The 22,522-nt window shown below is 39.9% G+C and overlaps 1 protein-coding gene across 2 annotated transcripts in view; it reads right to left on the minus strand.

Annotated features, from left to right (window-relative positions):
* The window catches only part of ELMO1 (engulfment and cell motility 1), a 302,214-nt gene that overhangs the window by 213,880 nt on the left and 65,812 nt on the right, over positions 1-22,522 (minus strand). For both annotated transcript variants that reach the window (XM_058027258.1, XM_058027263.1), the window contains 2 exons: positions 11,891-11,941; positions 2,936-3,105 (listed from right to left, as the gene is read on the minus strand). In XM_058027258.1, the coding sequence (XP_057883241.1) occupies positions 2,936-3,105; positions 11,891-11,941 (221 nt within the window). The remainder of the gene's footprint in view (positions 1-2,935; positions 3,106-11,890; positions 11,942-22,522) is intronic.

Raw genomic sequence — 22,522 nt, forward strand, 5'->3', positions numbered from 1 at the left:
ACAAGAAATGGGAGAAGGACAAGAGCTGGACCATCTTTTAGCAGCATCAAAACATTAGATTTGTCTCAGCTGCATGGGTGACTCATAGCCCCATTCAAACAAACTCATAGCCCCCTGGCTCTACAGGAGTTGCACCAAAGTGGCTAAGATAACTCCATAGTGAAGATATACCTTAAAGGCATCTTTATAAAATATGTTGTCTTCTAAAACTGGGCTATGAAAAGTTTCTGGCTCCTCATTCCTCCTCTAATACCTGCCCCTTGCCCTTTATAATGCCAGTGTAATCATCTGTGTAGATTCACCTATGGACACTGAGAGAGCAGTGTAGGTTCACCTATGGACACAGAGAAAAGTTTTATGTTCTGAAGCATTTTGGTGACCTTGTCAGCTGAACAGACCACGAGGCAATGTTGCTGAGGGTGCTGAGCCCAGGTTGGAAGCAATGGCAAGGAGGCCTTCAATTTGATGTATCTGTTCAGTGAGCATCTTGTGTGAGACCTCTTACTAACAGTAGTGTAAAACAAGAACAGACCATAAGAGGACAACTGACTGATTCCAGCTGCCTTTCTTTGACAGCCTAGGGCGCTGAATGAAAAAAAAAGAAGTTTCTTTTCTTTCCTTTGAGGAAGTAGTTTGTCTGTTTGCTTAGTGTGCTGACACAGCAGCGAGTGGCAGACCCTGATGTGAGAGAGCAGATTCAGTAGCTTGAAGTGAGATGAGAAAGGAAAGCAGAAGCACCATGGTAGGCTTAGGCTGCTGTGCCTCTGTATGCTTGCTCCTTTCATCAAATCCCCAGTTCTGTTAAATATGCACTCATCAGCCAGTGATGTACAGTATAAAAGCAGAAGGGAATGTACAGCATAGCACAGATGTCCCTGCTTTACCACTCCCTTTGCAAAACCAGACTTGGAAAAACCTGACCTGCTCACACCCTCAGGAGCTGAAGAATGTCTAGGCTGCTAACATGAAAGACTGCAGGGAGTACTAAGAGCTCATCAACACGTGAAGCTGCTGGAAACTCTTACAGGCTGAGTCTTTGTGCAATGCCCAAACTCAAGAGTATTTCTCCCCACAGACAGAAATACTGATAAATACATTAGACAGGTAGATCGATCAATGCATGTTTGATGACACATTACTTCAGCTAAAAAGAAAAAAACATTAAATCCCTCAAAATGCAGACACTTACAAAAATAAAATAAAATAATAAAAAAGAAAAAGGCAGTAAACTCTGCTCATATGTCCAGTTTACAAGCCTGCTGTGTGGTTTGAAAACTTATGCCGTCGGTCAGGACTATTACAGGGTATAATTTGCTAGACAGTTCTTTCAACAGCAGTGTTGCCTTTAGTAGTTTCCCTCCCAAACAGTTATTTTTAATCCAGACCAGTCTGCTACAGTTTGGGTCATCCCACAGTTACAAAACAGCAGTATAAACGCATCTGAAGGGTGAGGAGGGCACTCTTGCTTTAGTCTTAGTGCAGCTAAAAGGAAAGATTATAAAAACCATTAATGTTCCCTGTCTGTTTCAACAGAAAATAAAATGCTTTCATTTCATCACCAAAAAATAAACCACAAGGGTAACGACTGTTCATTTTCCTGTGTTCTGATCTTCAGAGGCATACGTGAGTCTGTCCATTTAGAATACCTTTCATTAATACAGCAACTGCATACATGGGTTTATATTGACTTAAACTTGTCTTTGCTTTTAAACTTAATTTGGTCCATAAACAACAAGTACCACATGAATAAAATACAAGCTGAAAAATTTGGTAACTAGAAGCATTTAATTTTAAAGTGGCATAACATGTGATATGTGCCACAGATCAAATCGCTGTAAAAAATAAAGACTATAACCACAAAATGCTGAAGATTAAACCACGAGCTTTTGGAAATCTAGTATGTAGCTGTAGTTAGACAATAAGGATTCAGAGTTCCATAAGCCATTAACCACACAATGGGCAGAAATCCAGGAGAGATTGTTTTTACGCTGCCCAATCTATGGACTACTGGATTCTATAAAGTAGTTAATTTTTCTGTAGTATATCTTGTACAAGACCCTCAGAGACCATTTGTGTTCCAATTCAAAGACCACTTACTACTTTTGCTTTACTTCCTAATACTATTTACCTCCTTGAAGCCAAGGGAACACAAGCACATTTGTGAGGGGATTTGAACCAATTTCAGTTTTCTTTCTCTCAGGAGATGGTGTGGGTATTGTTGACTTCTTCCTGCATAGTAGAGCTTGACACTGAGTGCAAAACTTTTACTTGAAATCAAATTCTTACTGTTTAATCATTTAATAGTGCAACAATCCAATTGATGCTTTTCTGTTGCACACTCCACATTAAGCCAACAGACACTTACTCAGGATTTTGGTGCTGAATTTCACCAATGATAAAATTTGGTAAGGCATTCTGGTAAAGAATGAGTGTATTTTTAGAGGTCAGCTTTCATTTTTACGTCAAAAAACCCAACTGGTATTAGAAAAATCCCATTCAAAATCAAAACAATAAAAAATTGAAATAAAGAATTTTTTTAATTTGGGTTTTACCACACATGTTCTCAGTAACATGAAATTTCATAACACAGTTTTTAAGTGATATCACTTTAATATCAGCCTTTAAATCTACTTTCAATGGCTTATTGAAATTCCAGCCTTAAAATGTACTTTCAATGGTAATTGAATAAAGAAGAAACTAGGACCCCAATCTCCCCAAACTTTATGGCATAGGCCACACTTGTGACTTCCTACTTTGAGAATCCCCAGTCCTGACCAGCCCATTGTTAGGAGAAATTAAAAAAAAACAGTATCTCATTGATAATTAATATACTATCCCAGAAGTCTAGACCTCTCGAGATATTTAATTGATCAACTCAGAGAGCATGAAACCACCCCACATGGAAGGAATGCCAGATTTTAAGCAGAATACTCACTCTGTGCCACTTTCAACCATTTGCGTTAGGAGGGAAATGCCATCCAGGTTTATAAATTCTTGGGCAAACGTAACATCCCGTGAGTAGTTGGCTAAGTCTTTCAGTGCTTCTAACTTTGCATCCATACTAGAAGACTGGATCCTCTCATGGAGCTGCTGTGCATTTTGAGCCTATGAGAGAAACAAAACACACAAAACAAAATCAACAAAACAGGTTTTGTTACAACGAAAATCATGAGTAAAATGTCAGTGTAAGCAGGAACAATGGCCATGTTTAATATTAATGATATTTAACTTCCATGCTCAGAAAAGATTAAATAGCTCAAATAAAAATTACTTTTGTAAAAGTGTATTACTTGTGTATTACTCCATTATTACCTATAATTGTTTGGATTTTGCAGAATCATTAGCTGAGCAATGGGTAGATGTCCCACTGTCTCAGGCAAAATGTGAGCATTACAAATAACAGCCTTTGGCTTGAAGAACTTATGTGTCACATCAATAAAGAAGAAATGAAAATAAAACAAACTGCATCAGACAATCTCAGTAAAATAAAAAGGTGGCACTTCTTTTTCTGTCAATGCTTACTCAGGTTACACACTTCTCATCACCTTTGGCAGCAAAAACCACATACTGTCCTAACCATGTTACATCAAGAGAGACCAACTCCAGACCTTCTGCTCCTTCGTCCCCCTCTTATGTTCTCAGTCACTTCAAAAACTCATATACCCTTTTAACAAGGAGTGCAGAATAATTACTTCCCCCATAACACTATGATATTATCTGTCATACATCTTTTTGCATGTTCAATATCCTCGTGTTCTGCTATTCTGGCCATTAATGTTTCAAATAGAGGATAACTTAGTGAAATTCAAAATGGACACTGATGATAAAAAGGTAAAGAAATATTTAAATAATGTATATTAAATTTCCTCTCTCTTTAGCCATACAAATACTTTAAAATACATCTCACGTTTTCAATTTGATGCTTTCACTTACCTGAACAGAATACCCAAAAGCTTCAGTTAATAGCTAGCTAGATCATACTTTTCTTAGAAAAATAATCCTCCTCCCTACATATAGAGATATCTGCAAAATTCTGTTTCCTAGGATTCATTTCTTACCTGCACCCGAGGAAAGGTGAATGAGAGGCTATGTGTCATTAGGGAAACAAATTAAACACAAATTCTGTTAAGAGTTATTTTCTCTGAGATTATGTTTATTCTTTCTCAGCTGGAGAAGAAATAGAGAAGAAAGGGCTCTGCTGACAGACAATTCCTTTTCTGTTCAAGTATTGAATGTACTCTTCAGAGATGGTCATCTCTGAAGATAAAGATTCTGTGAAAGCAGTCATTTTTAGTGCAAGTGGCCATTTAGACAAAAAGCCCAGAAAAATAACCAGCATAGTGTTGTTACAGATTCAGCTGCCTAGCTACATAACTTTGATTGTTACAAAAATATGAATAAATTAAATGTCCCAATCTCCTCCAATATCAGCAACACTGGTTAGTTCTTGTTTTTGCAATTGTGGTGGTAAATGCATAGTCTCCAGTCAGCATTTGACCAGAAAAAAATGCAGTAAGGAGCGTGTATGTGGGAGAAATGACTTCTAGTTAGTGTGACTGTGGTTAACATAGCATTGAAAAGAAATGGAATGTCTTTAGTCCTGCACTTTTTTATGCTTTAAGTATAGGGTGATGCAGCCATAGCAGTTCCATTACCTATAAAAAGGCAGAACCCTGTCATCCAAAAGATCTTTCTGCCATGGAAGGTTACCTACTCTATCAATGCCTGTAATGGGGAAACAATGGTTTACACAGTCTCTCTGTAATGGCAATGGCTGTCCAAATGGAAACTAAAAGACTATTCTCTCAAGCATAATCAGGTGAGAAGGTAAATAATTTGCTGAAGCCCATGGAAGAGGTAAAAATAGATAGCACTTACTTTCAACTTCCAGGATAACTACCAAATACTTCCCCCAGCCCCTTCCTTTCATCAGAGGGGGTGAAAAAAAGCTTTGCTAAAGTAATCTTCTATAATCAGCTACAAAAATTCACCACTATTATTACCTGAACCAGAAGTTCAACAGTCAACTCCTATCTTCTCAAAGTATGTCCTTCATGGAGCTATTCCTAACACTAAACTCCCCACTATAAGGAGGACTCAGAGATGCAAAATATCTTCAAATCACTACTGTTTCTCTGAATACGTGCAATGCCTGAATTCTTGCCCACCTCAGGACAGAAACACTCTGGAAAAACTTCAATACTGCCATGGCAGCTGCATTCCCCAAACTTTGGAAATGATTGCTCAGATTTAACCTTAAACCTATTAAATCTGTGCACGTGGCTTTTTCTAATCTGCCATACTTCTTGAAAGTTACCACTCCCACTATCTGCCCACTGAAGGAAGTTCTACTGAACTGGAAGTTCTTCCAGCTTTCCACAGGAACCCAGTCCTCTAAAAGCTCCTGGATTCAGTGAAAATGGAACAAATAGGAAAGGTGAACAAAAGAACTGGTTCACAGTGATGGAACAGCTCCCCTGAGCTGCTCTATCAAGAAGTCTGAGTGGGCAAACCTTGGGCAGCAGAGCTGTGGCCAAACAGATGGAGACTGTAATTGCCGGTGTATCACAATAGCAAGCAAGAAAAACATGTGAGCAGAGCCAGGAGAACATCCTCCTCCAAACCCCTTCACAACACACTGCGCTGTGTAAACAACGCTTAGTCTTCATACTTATTCATAACAGATTATTTATGGGGAAGTTCAGCATTTCTCTTGAGGAGAGAGACCTGCTCCCAGCAGGAACACCTAGGGCTGGTGAAGTGCTGTTGTCAGCCAGTCAGACTTCCATTGCACCTGTATCCACACCAAGCATGGAAAGAGCCAACCCTCCCTCTCACCAAACCCGAGAACACCAGGACACAGATGTGCATGAGCAGCTCACCAACACTGCACAACACCAGCATGAGCAGGACCAGCCTATCAACTGAGATATGTTAATCCTCTTTCCTCTGCAGTCAGCGAGAGCTTTGAAATTCACCAGACTAAAACCAAAATATAATCTTAGATAAGAGACAGCTTGGAACCCTCCACAGAGCACAAAAATCCATGCTACAGAAGTGGTTCAGACACATTTTAAGCACATAAAAGAGTGCTTACTAACATCATAGGCTTTATCTGACTATGCCAAGGTTCCATCAGCAAAGTTTACACACAGTTGCAGTCTTCTTACATTAAACAAGTTTTGCAAGACAATGCATCCCATAAACCTTGCTCCTTCTACTCTCAGATGAGAACAGACAAATGGCAGAGGAGATCTTGATTGAGGGGGTAAACATATATTTGGCTCAGCAAGAGTGCTGGCACGTGTCTCACTGGCAACATGGACAAAAGTCATATTGTTTGTTGTCATCCCAAATGCCTGTGTGAAAATATTGCCTTGGTTAACACCATGCAGTTCTCACAAGCCTTCTAATTCTTGTTGCCATAGCACTCATACATGCTCATGCAATATACAGCTCATTTATGACTGCATTAAAAAATGAAACCCGGATGAAATATGCTCTGAGTGCCTACCAGGGAGCTATTTTAATGATTTGCAAGCCATCAGTGGATGGACAGAAAGCACAGCTCATTAAAGCAATAGCAGAGCTGGCTGCCATGTCTGCATTCTTACTGAAATATCATTCAGGTAGGAGTAAATATAAATATATAAACCTTTGCAACTGAGAATCATTAGATGGAATTAGCAGAAATATGGCTGCTTAAGGAAATGAAAGGCAAAATTAACTGCTCTCCTCTTTAGGAAGGAAGGAAGGAAGATTGGAAGTTTGTAATACGTGTGCTGTTGAAGTCCCAGCATTTCAAAAGGCTGTCAAGTGGCATAAACCACATGTCTAGTCTTAAATGACTTGCTCCAAGGACATCCAGAAAGGTTGCCCTTAGGGACCAGCACTGCTTAAAAGGAGCAGCTTGATGAGATTGTCAGCTTAAAGAGAGAACTAATGACCTAAATCCAGGATGTGACTTTCTTAGAGACTCAAATAGCCATTTGGAGGTTAAGAATCCCAAGATCATCCTAACAAGGGATTCTACTGATCAAACTATCATTTCTTTGCCACAGAATACTTTGTGCAAAAACTTTGAAAGCAACTCATTAACCAGACATACATAGGGCTTCTGTACAGAATACAAAATACAGCAAGGAAGGACAAGAGGGAGGACACAGATCCAAATGCAACCACTATCAAACATGAATGTGCCATGGAAGAAAGTTGGACCATTGAAATTGCTGGCTTTCCATTATGTAATCAGTTTTCTTCTTTATCCTTTACAAAAAGCAAATAAAATAAGGGTATTTTTATCTATCCTGTAAATTAAGTTACATCAGTCAATATGTTGCTAGAAAAAGAGCATAGAGACCATCAGTAACTACCCAATCCAGCTTTGTTTTACCAAACACTTGCATTTCTGCAGTTTAATTTAAATCATTCAGTGTTGGAACACCATGATGTCTTAAAAGTGCTCCCTTTTCCTGGATTATTGTTGCCATTACACCTAAAACTGCATATATGTCAGGGAGCTCCCTGACATACACTATTCAAAACATGCCTTTTGAAACCTGAAAACACCAGATTAAACCTTTCTCTATGAATAGACAAACTCCAACTCCACTTCTCAAATCTACTATGAGCAGAAAAATATAAAAGTGGCTAATTGACCCCCATGATCAGTGCTTCTGGTATAAGGTTTATTTAGCAACTAATTTACCATTACATGATAAACATAATCACAATTACTGGTTAGAACTGCAAAAAGTTATGCATTTACAGAACTTCAAATACATCTTCAAGCAATTGTAGATCAGAAATTCTAAACTAGATCCTCAGAATTTTTCTTTGGATCCAGATGTATAAGCAGAACTAGGTTAAAAAAACTCTTTATACTTCCTAGCCTGTTTAGATCACATATAAAGAACATGTTCTTAATATGTGTAGAAGCATTCATAGAAAATACTATGATGACTATCATTGAACACCGTTATTTACATGATTGCTCGTTGTACACATGCTGATACTCTGCCTACAAACAAGTGACAGGTTTGAGAACTCAACTGATCCATGGCCTGGGGATAAAAAAAGGAAAAAGACAAAAGCAAATTATCAAGTCCCACAAATACCACATCAGAAAACCCTCTTTTACCCAGGTTTTAAGGTATATACCTCACAAGCAAGGCATTTTTTGTAAGTGGCCAAGAAGCTGCTTTTAATAAACAGTAAGTGCTCAAGTAATCAATTCTGTTTGAAAACCATTAAATTGAATAAATGACACCAGTTCCTTCAAGTTAATTTTCCCAGTATTTAGCATCTTTTTGAAACGATTAGTCATTTCAGAAAGGATTTGCAGGATCTGATTGAAGGAATCCTGCAGTTCCACACACTAAAAGGTTGGACTTTGCTTGCTGCATTGCAGGACACTAAAGTCCTTTTGCATCAGCCTCACACTCGGGAGCAATTACAGCTCATTTATAAACCTACCCACCCTGCACTGGAATATGGTTATCACAACAGAGACAGCAGCAATACAGCATCTCAATTGTCACATACGTTCAAATACAAAGAAATGTTGCATAAGAAACTTTTCATGCGTCCCTTCAGAAATGCAGACGGACAAAGAGGGAAAACAGGTCACGGAAAACTGCAAAAACACACAATAGCCCAAAGAATTAGTAAGAAAGATGATAGGAGAGGTTAAAATAAATAAGAAAGATGATATAGGAACAAAGATAATATGGGAGAAATTCAATCTGCACTCAAGTTACCTAGGAAACAGAGTGTCTGTGTGGTGAGCAGTTTATAGAGGAAAAAAATAGCATTGTTTAGGAAAAAAGCAGTCTTTCAGAAAATCTCACAAACTTAGCAAACAGACCTATGGAAACAAAGAAGTAGTTCAAATTCCCACCAGGCCTAAGGACTGGCGTTTGCAAACTTTTAACTCAAAGAAATTTAAAATAGCCACATTGTAAATCTCTCAAGGCAAGCATTTATAATGGATTTAGCAGCACACCATAACTGCAGTTCTGCCCTTGCAGTATTAACAATGGTTTTCAGATAAAGGTCCCTGTATAGGCACACAAAATAATCTAAATCCAAGATTAAAAAAGAGAAAGTATTTAACGTTTATATTCATGGAGTTAGATTTCAAATCCTCATTTTAAAAAGTCTGCTCAAAAATGCTGGTTTACTATTTCTAGATAAAACAACCTTTCTTTCCTCTCTCTTTTTAATCTTTAATAGCACCGACTGTGGGTATGTGAGCAATAAATAATTTGAGGCTAATGACAACAGAACTCAAAAAGATTGCATCTCATCCTTCTCATCCAATTTTCTATGACTTGGGCCATGCAACCCTAAAGGGTACACCCAGATTACTGGCTGTCATGGCTTTAAGCTGCATAAAAATTAAGGACTAGAAAAGCATTTTAAGCTCATGCAGCCTTCAGAACGGGTCAACAAAACTCCTCTCAACTCTTCAAGGAAAAAAGTTTCCTCAAAAGGCTTGTAAAGTTCAGGACAATTTTTTTCCCCCCCACAACAGCCAGGAAGTAGGCAGCTCAGACCTCTCTGAAACTACAGGGACACATCTCAGAAACTGCATAATCTATATGTGGCTTCTCATCATTTCTCTCAATCTTTCTTTCCTTTCCTAAATCATCTACCTTTTCATAAAGTTTTTTTTTGCTTTTTTGTTTTGAGTATGATTTTGGGTTTTTTTGGAACAAGAGGAAAGATAGTTTCAGCTTTATCCTATTGCAGGATAGAAAAAACAGAGGGGGTGGGGGGAATTCAGAATCTTGATGTTTTCATATGATGAGAAAAACATTTCTCACCCAGCACTAACAGCTAGGAAAGCATCTTTCCCATTTTGTAGGAGTGTATCATGCAGCCTGTTCTTCACATTATATCTTCCAACTTCTGCTGCTCTCATACAGAATTTCAGAAGAAATATGGAAACAGATTGCCTGTTAGCTTTTCAGGGTAAATGACAACCATTGTGTGGCTCACCTGTTTAAGAACCACAGTTTGGAGGCCTTTATCTGTTTTAGGTACTGCTATGATGAGCACTTTGACAGTACCTTAAAAAGCAAAGACACTATTGTAGAGTGAGAGCATGCAGAACTTCCATTTTTACGTATTTAAACAAGACAGATATTTGCTAATCTGCCAAAAAAAACCCAGTATGTTCCTCCTTTCAAGAGACCTCTCTGATTCTGGGGAAAGTTAACACAAAATTTTGAAACATCAGGAAGTACAAAAATAAGCACTAGTTCAGACATAAACATCACTACTGGAGAACAGAGAGTAGACCAGCCTTCTATCTTAAAACAGGATGGCTGAGTCACTCATAACTGCAGGCCAGTGCCAGAGCAGTCCATAATTTGTTAGGTAACTGGCAATATCTCAACATCCTCAGGACTCCGGAATTGATTAACTGACCCGGAGGCAAATCAACAAAGAAACAGAACAAGCAGATGATAGTCCTAGAATGACAGGTGGGTGCAAAGCCCCACCTTCCTGACCACTGGTAGCAGCAGATAGTGTTGTACATCCAAGATTTGTCTTTTGTGTTTGTAGGTCCCATTTCCAATTGCACAAGTGATCATAAAGCCAGCCAGCCATCTCCACAGATCAGTCACAGCACAGCCTCTCTTCAGTGAGGTTTCACAATGCAACTGGTTGTGGATTTTGAGATGGGAGAATTCCATGAGTTGTCCTATATGGTTATTCCATGTTGTGGTTACACCAAAAACATGACGCACTGCATTTGGACTACATTGGTTCTTGATGAACCACAGATGCTGTTTTGATTTCAAGAGATCCCAAGTCTGGGAAGTACAGGAGGGGATATTTGTTATTAAGAAGTTACAAAGGTTAGAAGGAGCTGGTGCTGGGGCTGTCTGTTTCTGAGGAATTTCCATCAAAAGGGGTGTATTCTACCAGAAATGGTTTTCCCATGCACAAGGCTGTTTTGGTGATATATGCCAAGAGACTCTGGAATCACACAGATCCTGACAGAGCTATGGTCCTAAACTGCTGTTTATTTAATTTTTTTTAATGTCTATAAAGCTCTGAATATAGTGACCATTGAAGAACATGATGAAGGCTAATGGAAGCCTCTTGTCTTTGCTCTGTTGGCTGTTGATAAGTGCTTTCTGTTGAGAAGCTACTGGGTGGCAGGGTATGAGCATTAGAATGCTTCAAATCAGCAGAGGCTAGAGCACCATCATGAAGAGGTAAACCATTTTAATAGCACACTAACTGCATTTGTCAGCAAGGAAATTGGATTGCTGCTGCCTTAGACATACATCTTCCAGGACTAATAGTGGCTTTCAGCATGTGGCAGCAGCACTGCTCAACTCAGCAGGAAAACAAGCCATTACAGGGCAACCAGCAGCTCTGCTGTGCTTTTTAGGAGCTGGCAAAGAGACGGTGTAGGGGGGAAAAAGCCAACAACAAAGAAATCCCAGTAAAATATCAACATTACAGCTGCTACTCACTCAACACAAAACCAGAGATCAGGAAAGCTCTGACCTGTGCCACCCAGCAGAGCTCTCCATTATTCAAATCCCTGACCTTCCTCCTGGCTTCCTGGTTTTGAGTTCTGAGGCAGAAAAAGAGCAACTTGAGGGAGGCTGCAATGTCAGCAGGGAAGCAGAGATATCTTGTATGTAAAAACTGTTCCCAGTGGATGTGAGACAGAAAAACCCACCCAATTCTGCCAACAGTATCTCCAAATGTCACTCAGAGTTATTATTCCTGCCTCCATAACTCATAACCTTTGCTCCTGGAGGATTGTGGGATACATTGATAAAGCTTAAAATTACATACATTAGTTCACAAGTATTTACGAACTGAATTTTCACTTTGAAAGAAGAGAAGAACGCTGACTCACCGGAGATGTTGTTAATCGAAGGATGGCTCCATTTTTTATTTCATTACGGTTCTGAAAAAGAAAAAAAAAAAGCTTTTACTTAAGACTTACTCACATAAAAAGATGAAACATGCATTGAGCAGACTGTCATGCTAAACCTGCAACAGTGCTTTTCCCTGTCTGCATGCAAAAGCTTCCCTCTTTCAGATGTAAGCTAGCATCTATTTTCCTCATTGAGGCATATAACATTAGTTTCAACAAATAGGTTGAATTCACATGACACTTAAACAACTTGAACTCTTTCAAGAATGACTTCATGTTTTTCAAAGTTTAGCTTCCACTGGCAACTTCTAAATATTTTTTTGAAATATGCTGTCCATGGTGTCTGGCTCTGGTACTGTACATACTTGAGGAGTTCGTAAGTTTGCTGAAACCTGTCATTAAGCATCTGCAGGATTTAGAATTCATCCCACTGGCTCTTTATTTTCTATAACAAGAACATGCTGACTTAAACCACTGGAACCTACCCACTTTGCATTCTCCCTCAAAGTGAAAAAAGCATCACTGCTAGCAGAGTAAAGTTCAAACATGCCATAAGTCCTTCTCCTTGCCCAGCTGTCAGAGAGAGAGGGCATTTAACATTTTCTTTTGGTTAAGCTCACACAGCCACGGCATAAGCTATGGTGCACACTTACAACATCCTTACAACCCTGTGGTCAAAGCCCATGTGCAAAGCTTCCCCTCTTTGAACAACCACTCCTATTCACCACAGGGTAGGAGAATAAAGTACCTACAGCAATGAACATGCTGACAGGCACCGACTGTGTGCAGCACAACACACAGTCACAATGCCAGTCATGGTTCAGTAGTTGTTCATGAGCTGACACTCTAATCTGTCAGAGGAATTGGAGGAATCCCTAACAGTTTGAGAGAGAAGAGCTAATTTTGTACTGAAGACCACGTTGCAGACTTTCTGCAGACTGGTGTTTAGCCAAGAAAAAATATGAAGGTGTATTTCTCCTCTGTCAGTTTTTCCCAAATTTATTTCATCTTTCTTGTTCCCATTCTGATACATCTCAAATCCAAAATGCTAAAAACCAGATAAATCTTGCCTGAAACCAGGTCAAGTAGTCCCAAAATAAAACTCCAGTACATTGTCTCATTCTTGGTATCCAAGTCATCTGTAGGATTGGTTCTAGCTACCTCAAAGATCACTCTCCACCCACAAAGACTTCTTCACTCTAACTGAAATAAATGAAGTGCCAGACAACACAGGGGCTACAAGAGAGAAGCTTTCTTACAGCATCTTTGCCTGCATATGCAGCGACTCTTCTCAGCCCTCAGCAGCCTCCTCCTGCCAGAAAAGCCTCAGGGAGGCCAGCCAGGCTACACTCAAAAGAGGGGCAGAGAAGGGTGAGCAGCTAAACACTGGTGACTTCCCACAGCACCAGCAAAGTGCCAGATTTTCTCCACTTGTAGTGGAACAGCACCAGACCCAGCCACATTTCATCATGCCTAAGGAATCTGTGTGAAGTGGCCACAGTGCATTTGTGTGGTTTAATCTCAATCAGTGCTGAAACAAACTCACTTCACAAACAGTTGCGGTTGCTAAAACTGTTACCACCTCCTGGATTTGTGGAGCTGAATAAAAGTAATTGCTTTGGGACAGACAATTAGGATAGGCTGTTCTACCTCCATCAGCAACTTAGACTAAGCTACTGGACTTCAGCTGTATTAGGCCAGTTTTGCATGTACACATACACAAGGTTCCATCAGTTTTACTTGGAAGGCAGCAAATCCCAGCATGTAACAACATGAAAACCAGGAAATCAATAATAAACAGCTTGAACTGTACTAATCACACTCAGAAGTTAAAGTTCACTGACATATTTATAAAAACATTGGAGCTTGTAAGTGGACTGTTCTTAAACATAAATAAGAGCACACAGAGAGGCTTATTTTTTTAGGCAGCAAAAATTTAGGCTTAGTTTCTCATGCTTCCTGCTGCAATTAATATGAACTACCAACTCAGATGTACAAATGAGCTTGTGGTTTGTTTGTGACAAGTCACTTCATCTGGGCCTCAATAAGCACCTTTGCAAACACTCTTAGTCCACTGAAAACAAGAGATACTGGGCATAGCACAAGCATGGTGATCTCCAGAGACAAGAGAAGGAACAGAGGAACACACAGAGTAATTAAAAGCATCCCTGGACATTTTCTTTGGAGTCTTTCTGTTTAATCATGAAGATGAATCTAAAACACCAAAGCTTTCAGACTCAAAGGTGTAATGCTCGTCAGAGCCCACAACACACAAGCCCATGGACCTTTCATCATGTCTGGCTCAGAGCAAGGTGTCTTCATCTGCCCTATGCTATAAATTCAATCACAAAAGAGAGAGAGATCATCTTCAACTCCTGGTTTAGAAAAAAGCTTAAGGAAAACTGCCCGTGCCTTATCTCTGAAAGTATTCAAAGCATAAAGTCTCTAGCACAGCAAGCTAACCAAAATTTGAAAAAGGTTAGCAGTTACCCAATTAAAAAAAAAATATAATTTTGTTTACCCATTCTAAATATTGGCTTAATCACATACCAGGAAACAGCATGTAAGAGTACAATTAAACCAAGAGGTTTTCCTACATTAACTGCATGATGCAGTAGTCAGCATGCCAGTTAATTTTAATTGCAACATTTACACACAGTTAATCCTCTTAGTATTAAGGATAGTATCCTGTGGATTTCTTTTCCAGGATAACAGAGCATCATTACAGCAGCCCAGCTTTGGCAGTCATACTTAAAGGCATCATTGCTATTCAGGACAGAACTCACCCCCACCTATGGTAGACAAATAAAATTTAAAAAAAGGACAAGAACAGGGCAAAACCAAAAAACCCTCTTCCAAGATATTCCTGACCTGTTTCTCAAGTGTACATGAACTTAGTAGATGTTGTTCATGATGTTCATCTGTATTAGAAAAGCTTAATCCTAAGCAGTGAAGGAACTAGTGAAATGTTACTATCCAAAATGTCCCTTAAAAACTCCATAACAGGAAAACAGATCTGTTAAAAATGTTATCCATGACAAAGACAGCAGTTAGATCAAGGACAAATAAGCCCTCTCTGCAATATGTTATCTAACAAGATAGAATATACCACAGGATGATTTTTTTCTAATGGACTAGGCAATATTCCCAAGACAAGATTTCAATCAGACTAAATACTTTCATGAAGACACACAAAGAACATCACACAGCAGGAAGTAGGGGACACCTGGAAAGTTCATCTTGCATTCAGATTTTTGGACCCTCTGCCTTCTAACTTCACCAGCTGGAGCAACATGAACCTAAATGCCCAGAAATGCTTCAGAAGGCAGGAGAAGCAAGGAAGGAGAGGCAGTGGGGTAGCCCTGCATGTCAGAGAGTTTTCCATTCTCAGAGAACTAAGGAGGGGGCTCAGCAAACTGCTATCCTGGAATTCTGGAGGGGAGATTTATGCCTGTTTGGGAGCCTGGTTGACAGAATCCATAATTCATTGGGAGGCAATCCTGAGGGTCAAAGGAATCAAGGAAGGCTGGGCATCCTGCATGAAGGAAATCTTAAAGGCACAGAAGCAGGCCAAGGCAAGAGAAGAAGTGAGAAACACCAGCACAAACCTTTGGCTGGAACTAAGGAAAAATAAGAGAGATTACAAGCTTTGGAAGAAGGGGCAGCACACTCAGGAGGGCTATTGGGGTGCTGTGAGGTTATGTAGGGAGAAAATTAGAAGGATCAAAGCTAAACTAAAACTTAATCTGGGGAACTACAGGACTGTCAGTCTGACCTCAGTGCCAGGGAAAGCCACAGAACAGATCACCTTGAGTGATCCTGAGGCACATACAGGACAACCAGATGATCAAGCCCAGCCAGAAGGGATTTAGGAAAGGCAAGTCCTGCTTGACCAATCTGGTCTCCTATGCAAAAGTGAACTGCTCAGCAGATGAGGGAAAGGCTGTGGATGTTGTTCACCTGGACTTTAGTAAGGCCTTTGACACTGTCTCCCACAGCATTCTCCTGGAGAAACTGGCTGCTCATGGCTTGGACAGGTGCATTGCTGGATAAAAAACTGGCTTGACTGCCAATCCCAAAGGGTAGTGACGAGTGGAGTTACATCCAGCTGGTTATATCTGGTCACCAGTGGTGGTCCCCAGAGCTCAGCAGGGTGGAGGTCAGTCTCTCTTAAGTAACAATCAATAGGATAAGAGGAAATGGCCTCAGGTTGAACCAGGGGTGTTTTAGATTTGGTAGCAAGAAAATATTATTCATGGAAAGGGTTGCCAAGCACTGGAACAAGCTGATCAGGGAAGCAGTTGAGTCATTGTCCCTGGATGCATTTAAAAGATGTGGCACTTGGGGACACAGTTTTGTGGTGGACTTGGCAGTGCCAGGTTAATGGTTGAACTTGATTATCTCAGAAGGTTTTTCCAACCTAAGCAATTCTGTGACTATCTGTCAGCAGATTCTGCAGATTCTCAAAGCTCTGCTTTTCTGTGTCACTAATTTGCCCAAAACACATGCAGGAGACTTACATCTAGAAAGCCAGCCTCAAGCATTACCAGAGTCCACCAAACCATGCAGAGGATGAAGGCAAGTAAATTCACTTTAAAAAAAAAAATCCTATCAAAAGAGTGAAGCTATTTATTCAGAGCTTTGCTGCAGTGACACTGGAAAATTTACCAGGTAAAATAGGTTATTTTGCAACACATTTGTCTTATCATTTTAATGATCTTTTATATGAGGCAAAATGCCTCAAGGCTCAGCTCACTCTAACTGGTTGGAATGGAATATTTTCTTAACATACTTGATGAAGTTCCAGAAGCATTGGTTCCCATGGTTATACTCAGACTGTTCTTTAACCTTGACCAAACAGCTTTCTTCAGACTTCCCTAATCACCCCAGACAATAACAGCCAAGAAATCTAAAATTCTTCTTGCATTTATTACCTTTAGTAACAGATTCATCCTTATTTCCTTACTGCTGTTATTTTGTTGCACCTTCCTCCAAATGGACACAACAACAGAAAATTAGAGCTGTGAAATACACTTTAAGTTTATGACTCCATTACATTTCCACAAGGATGAGTTTGTGCAAGTTGTAAATGAGGACAAAATGACACAGAATATTAGAGTTATAGAGTTCATTACTGAGTTAACAGCTCAGGAAAGAGAGACAAAGTTCTCCCTTAAAGCACGGATTCAGCTACAGGATCCAGCAAACACTGGGTGTCACCAGAGGTGGCACCAGGAACAGGACAGAGGGCGTCACTCTGCCACAGCACAGGAACTGCATGTACCCACATACAGGGCACCGAGGGCACCTCTGATCTTCTTCACTCCTTAGGAGGGGCACAGCAGTTTCTGAGAAAATGCAGAGAAAGGCAAGTGTCCAATGGGCTTCAGCAGCTGCCTCAAAAGGTGGGGTCTACTCAGTCTGGAGGGACAAAGAACACAGGAGAGATGGTAGTGGACAACCAGAATGCAGAACTGTTTTTATGAAACCCTGCAGTATGAGAACTTAGGGGCACATGATGTAATCAGTAGGGGGTCAGCTTAAAGCAGATAGAAAATACACCTCTCCATCCAGAAGGCAGTAAATTCTTCAAGCTTGCTGTCAGAGGTTCAAGAAGAGATGAAGGAGTGGCATCACCTTTACGCAGGATATTAAATAGACTACGAGTAGGTGTAGTCTCCAACACCTGTAGTACCACAAATGTGAAAACTGAGGAGGCATAAAGAGACTGAAAGTCATCATCAAGTCACTACCCTGAACAGCATTTGCTACTGCTAGAGCTGGAGACAGACTAGACTATGAGATGGGATTTCATTTGGCTGACTTGGTAGGGGATTTCTTAAGTTTATTTTTAGTCACCAAAATATTTAATAAGATGTAAGCTAAGTGATACAGGTAATTACCTACATTGTACTACTTGGCAGGACAGAAGTGTACTGTTTTAGAAGAAATACTGATGCAATTAAGCTTGTGATAAAATTTCTTTTCTGGGAAGCTATTGAAAAGAAGGGACAATGTCTTCTGGATTTTCATGTTATGATTTGATTATAACATTTTCCTTAAAAAAGTAAGTAGTTTGTCTGAAGTTTCTAAAAAGAGAATGTTTTCTGCATGCTGTTTATCTGTCTCTATTCAAGGATTACAGAAGCTGGTAAATAAATCAAGTTAGACCAAGTGGTGCAGTCTCAGGCTGTACATTAGCCAGTGCAATTCTACAACTTACAAGAGGCAGAATTCTGCACGTTCTCCAGTGCATGGGGCCCCAACACTTCCCTTACATCAGATCTACCACCACACAGCAGCACAGTCTACCATCTGACCTTAAAAAGTTAACACTTCCTCTTCCTTCATTCATAAAAAAAAAGGAAAAGAAAAAGTATTCCTGAGTCCAGAGTATTGTTTTGCAGATGCGTGACTTGAACAAACTTTCCACCCAGCAGCAGTCACTCGGATGTTAGTGAAGCAAAGAGAAAGAAGAAACAGAGTGGAAAAATAATGCTCAACTACCTATTTCTCCAGCAACCCACAGAAATACCAACTTGACTGCCACTTAAATCACATCCCAAGAAAAAGACCAAACTTTGCATGATTTACCCATCTGCAAGTGGAGTGATCTACAAGGACAGCATTACCAAGCACCACTTGTTCTGCAGAGCAGCAGTGGTATCACACTTTGGGCAGACATCCTTCTGACACATTGAAAGAAGTTACACATGAGTTATTTTTAACTTGGATCAGTTCCCCAATTCAAGCAACCACACAGACACACAGCAGAGTTGTACCAGCCACAGGGAAGGGGTGGGCCCAACACAAGCAGCCCTATCGTCCTCTGATAAATTCCAACAGAAGAGCTGCACCCTGAAAAATAAACATCAGGAAATGACTGACTTAGCTGTGCTCATACTATTATTAGTAAGATGATGTGGAGAAATCAGAACAGGGCTGGTTTGGATTAAAAAAAACCCAAGAACAAAACCCCACCAAACCCAAGTAAGGATTATCAAACTGAAGTCAGCTCTTCAGCACAGGTTACCCACCATATTCACTCATAACACCACTGAGGGCCAGCACAGCAGCAGTGCTCCTTAAGCAGATGCTTAGAGAATAAGTGAATACTGAAGCCCAGGCTGTGGCTCACTTTTGCCAAATCAAAGCACAGTTGCCTAGTTTGCTACCACAGAGTTTTGCTTTTCAACATCTTGCTCATCCCTGCTACTGTTATATGTGGCATAGACAGCCGTATCAGTCAATAAGGGAAATAAAGCAGATGAAAATTTTATCATTTTGGGGTTTGCCTGGTTTGCACAGTAGGAGACAGGAATAAGCAGTATAGCATAAGCAGGAAAAGTGGGCCAGCTCATTTTGCAAGCACCACACTTGGAGCCACAACACCAAGACTTGTTTAAGGGAAAGCCTGGAGGTGTTTGTGCTTCTCTAGGACATACATCCCTCTCCTACACCCTTCCTGTGCCCTTCCTCTCCCTCACAGGAGGACTGCAGGTAAAACATTCCTTTTCCATTTTTGACTGCAGTTGGAGCTTGACAAAATATTGTTCAGCTTAAGCCAGTTCCAGAAACAATTGAGGGACAGCTCACAGCTGTTAAAAAAAGCAAAGTTCCATTCTTCCTACCTTTCCTTTGCTTCTTTCTTGTGTACAGGCTATTCCTGGACATGATTCAAGTCCTACCTCATCCCTGCATCAGATCAAGCAGAAGCCTTTTTACTAAGCAAATTTAATGAATTAAAGTGGCACAAAATCATCCCCTCCTTGCCACCACCTACAAAAATTGTCAAAAAAAAAAAAAAAAAAAAAAAAAACACAAAACAAAAACAAAAAAACAAAAACAAAACCCAAAAAATTAAGTGTCAGGATCTTCTGGGGAAGGGGAGAAGAAATCAGAACCATCCTCTTTCAGTGCTGCCCTGTTATGTCTGTTCATTGCACTTAGGAAAACTACCCATCCAGATAGGTTGTTCTCTAAGCTTAAAGATGAATTAAAGAATATTTTTCTTTAGGGCCAAGTCTTACACAGAACTGTTTGCCATCAGCTGAACCCAAATAGTTGTACTGTGTCCCTGGTATGCCATACCTACCTTCAATTGCTCTAACTGAAAGCTGAACATTTTTAGAGCCTTTCCTCTCTAGTGATTAATTGTGAGGCAAAATTGCAAACTTAATTCAGGAAAATATATATACAGATTTTTTTAAAACTACCCCACTTGTTCCATCTCATCAGCCTTGATATGGAACTAAGGAGCTAAACAGAAGATTGCCATAACAATTGTTTTAATAGGAAGCAAGCAGAAGAATTAAGCTGTTTATGCTAGGGCCAGAAAATATAATAGGGGGACAGGGCATAATTATTTTCTTTAGAAAATTTAGTATAGACCAAAAGTCTTACAAAAAGAGTCCTAAGAGAACTAAAAGAAGGATAAACATTATCAAGGTTCTTGAAATCAGCCTGAATGAAGGAGGGTTGAAAGTGATTTAGTATATGGATACTGAAGTTTTACTTCTGTTCACTTGAAAAATGTACTAGTGCTCTCTAAGACTTGACTGGAGTCTACAGGGCAGTGTTACCAGCATCCATCAAGCAGGCAGGAGCATGGCCACTCAGATGCCACATGCTGCCCTTACTGTAGGGAATTTCTGCAGGGCTGTGCAGATGCCCCAAAACAGTAAGAAATGTGTGAATATGTGGGAAATACCATGTCTTATAAGTGGCCTTATGTCTTATAAGAAAAGGGAAAGCCAGGCATGGTTTGATCCAGATCTAATCTACAATCTACCATTTAAGTAGCACTATTAATAAAAGTATTATCAGGAGTGATGCAAAATGGAAAATGAAACAGCTCTCTTAACACATTTCTCCAGTTCCCATTCCTCATGCTACTTTTCATTCTCAGTTGCTTAAGAAGCACCAGGTCCTTCAAGAATCAGAAACCATTATTAAGAATGTTTTTTTACAACTCACTGAAATTCAATTAATCAGAGAAAACAGACAAATATGAAAAACGTAAAAACTCAAAAAGTCCCAACTATACAAATTGCTCATTTCTTGTCCTGTTATTTGCATACACTCCCACACAGGGAGCCTGTAAAGGCATGGAGGAATTTCACATGAATATACAATTACAGGTTGCATTCAGCAAAAAATAGGTCATGAGCAAAATCACCTTTGAAAAAGCACAAAGAACAGGGACTTCACTCAGGTTCCCAGCCCTGAGAAGATGGGGTAAGAAAGATGTCCCATCTTCAAACACAGCACAGAGTTGAATAATTGCAACCAAAGGAAGGTGAAGCAGCTCTTGCAAAACAGAATTAAAAGTTTCCCAAAACTAATGGAGTAAACTCAGTGTCTGCTCCCCTCCACTTCAAGTAAAAAGAATGAAAGGGAAATGTAGGAGATAGGAGAGAAGGAGAAAAAACCCATGGGAAGTATTCCGATGCATCAGATGTAAAAAAGAACAAACACAACAAAATTGTGACATTAATAACGGGTTGCATTCAATATAAAGATGAATGAAACATCCTTGTATTTAAAGATAACAAAAAATGTCACCATTGTCACCTCTGCATGCTCAGTGCTGGCTCACAAACCCCTCAGCACCCGCAGCCAACCCTTCATTTCTGAGATCTGCTCAGGTGAAGGGTTAAGAGTGACCACATTGTGCATCCAGCAGTGAATCCAGCTTGAACACCATCCTTCCCAAGACAAACACAGGACCTACAAATGGATCCAGAGCTGGCCATGGTCTGCAAGGCCAAGGGAGAGCAGTGATGAGGGACCAGCCATATCCACCAAGGTGTAGCATCAGCCACCCAAATGTCTGTCCCTGCCCTGCTCATAATGCCAGCAGAGGAACATAGCTAACAATTATCTGAGCTGTGGTTTTCAGCCAGGGAGCACACATAGCACACAAAATTATACAGCCATTTTCTACTCTTCATACAGCATTTTCTTTTCTAAACCTGAGTTCCCCCAGGCTATAGTGTTCCTGAGTCATTGCACCTGATGTACACAAGCATCTAATTCAGGTACAGCCTGGATAGACTGAGGCAAAGGTGACTTATTTATTCTTATCTTTTAGTATCTAGCATGATAAGATACCGACTCAGAAGTCAGGCTTTTAGGCATTTGACCTACCAGAGAAATGCTCCTTCATGATAAGCAAAGCCTTTTAAAAAAACACACCTATTAACATTTAAAATTAATTAAAAATCAAACACTTTGAGACATCAGAGAGATTTTAGCTCAGGCACTATGAGTGCTTTGTTTTCTTGTCTACATACCCTCTTCTTTTATTTCTCTCATTTTTAGAAAAAAAGGCTAAAAGACATAATTAATAATTTTCACTGCAGTTTCAGGGGCACAGTTATAGCTATACCATGGCCCCAGAGGCAGCAGCCAAAACTGGATCTGCTGGGATAAGCCCTATCTGTAGTAGGAACCCTGGGTGAATCAAAATTTGTTAAAAGACCTCACTTATGCTGCCTGAAGGAGTTACTGCTATATCTGTAGAGGCATTTTTCCAAATAATACAGCCAAAACATAAACAATTTCAGAGACAGAACTGCTTGGGTGTTGTTTTTATTTATGCGTGATATA

The sequence above is a fragment of the Melospiza georgiana genome, chromosome 1 (assembly GCF_028018845.1).
Source record: "Melospiza georgiana isolate bMelGeo1 chromosome 1, bMelGeo1.pri, whole genome shotgun sequence".
Classification (NCBI taxonomy): domain Eukaryota; kingdom Metazoa; phylum Chordata; class Aves; order Passeriformes; family Passerellidae; genus Melospiza; species Melospiza georgiana.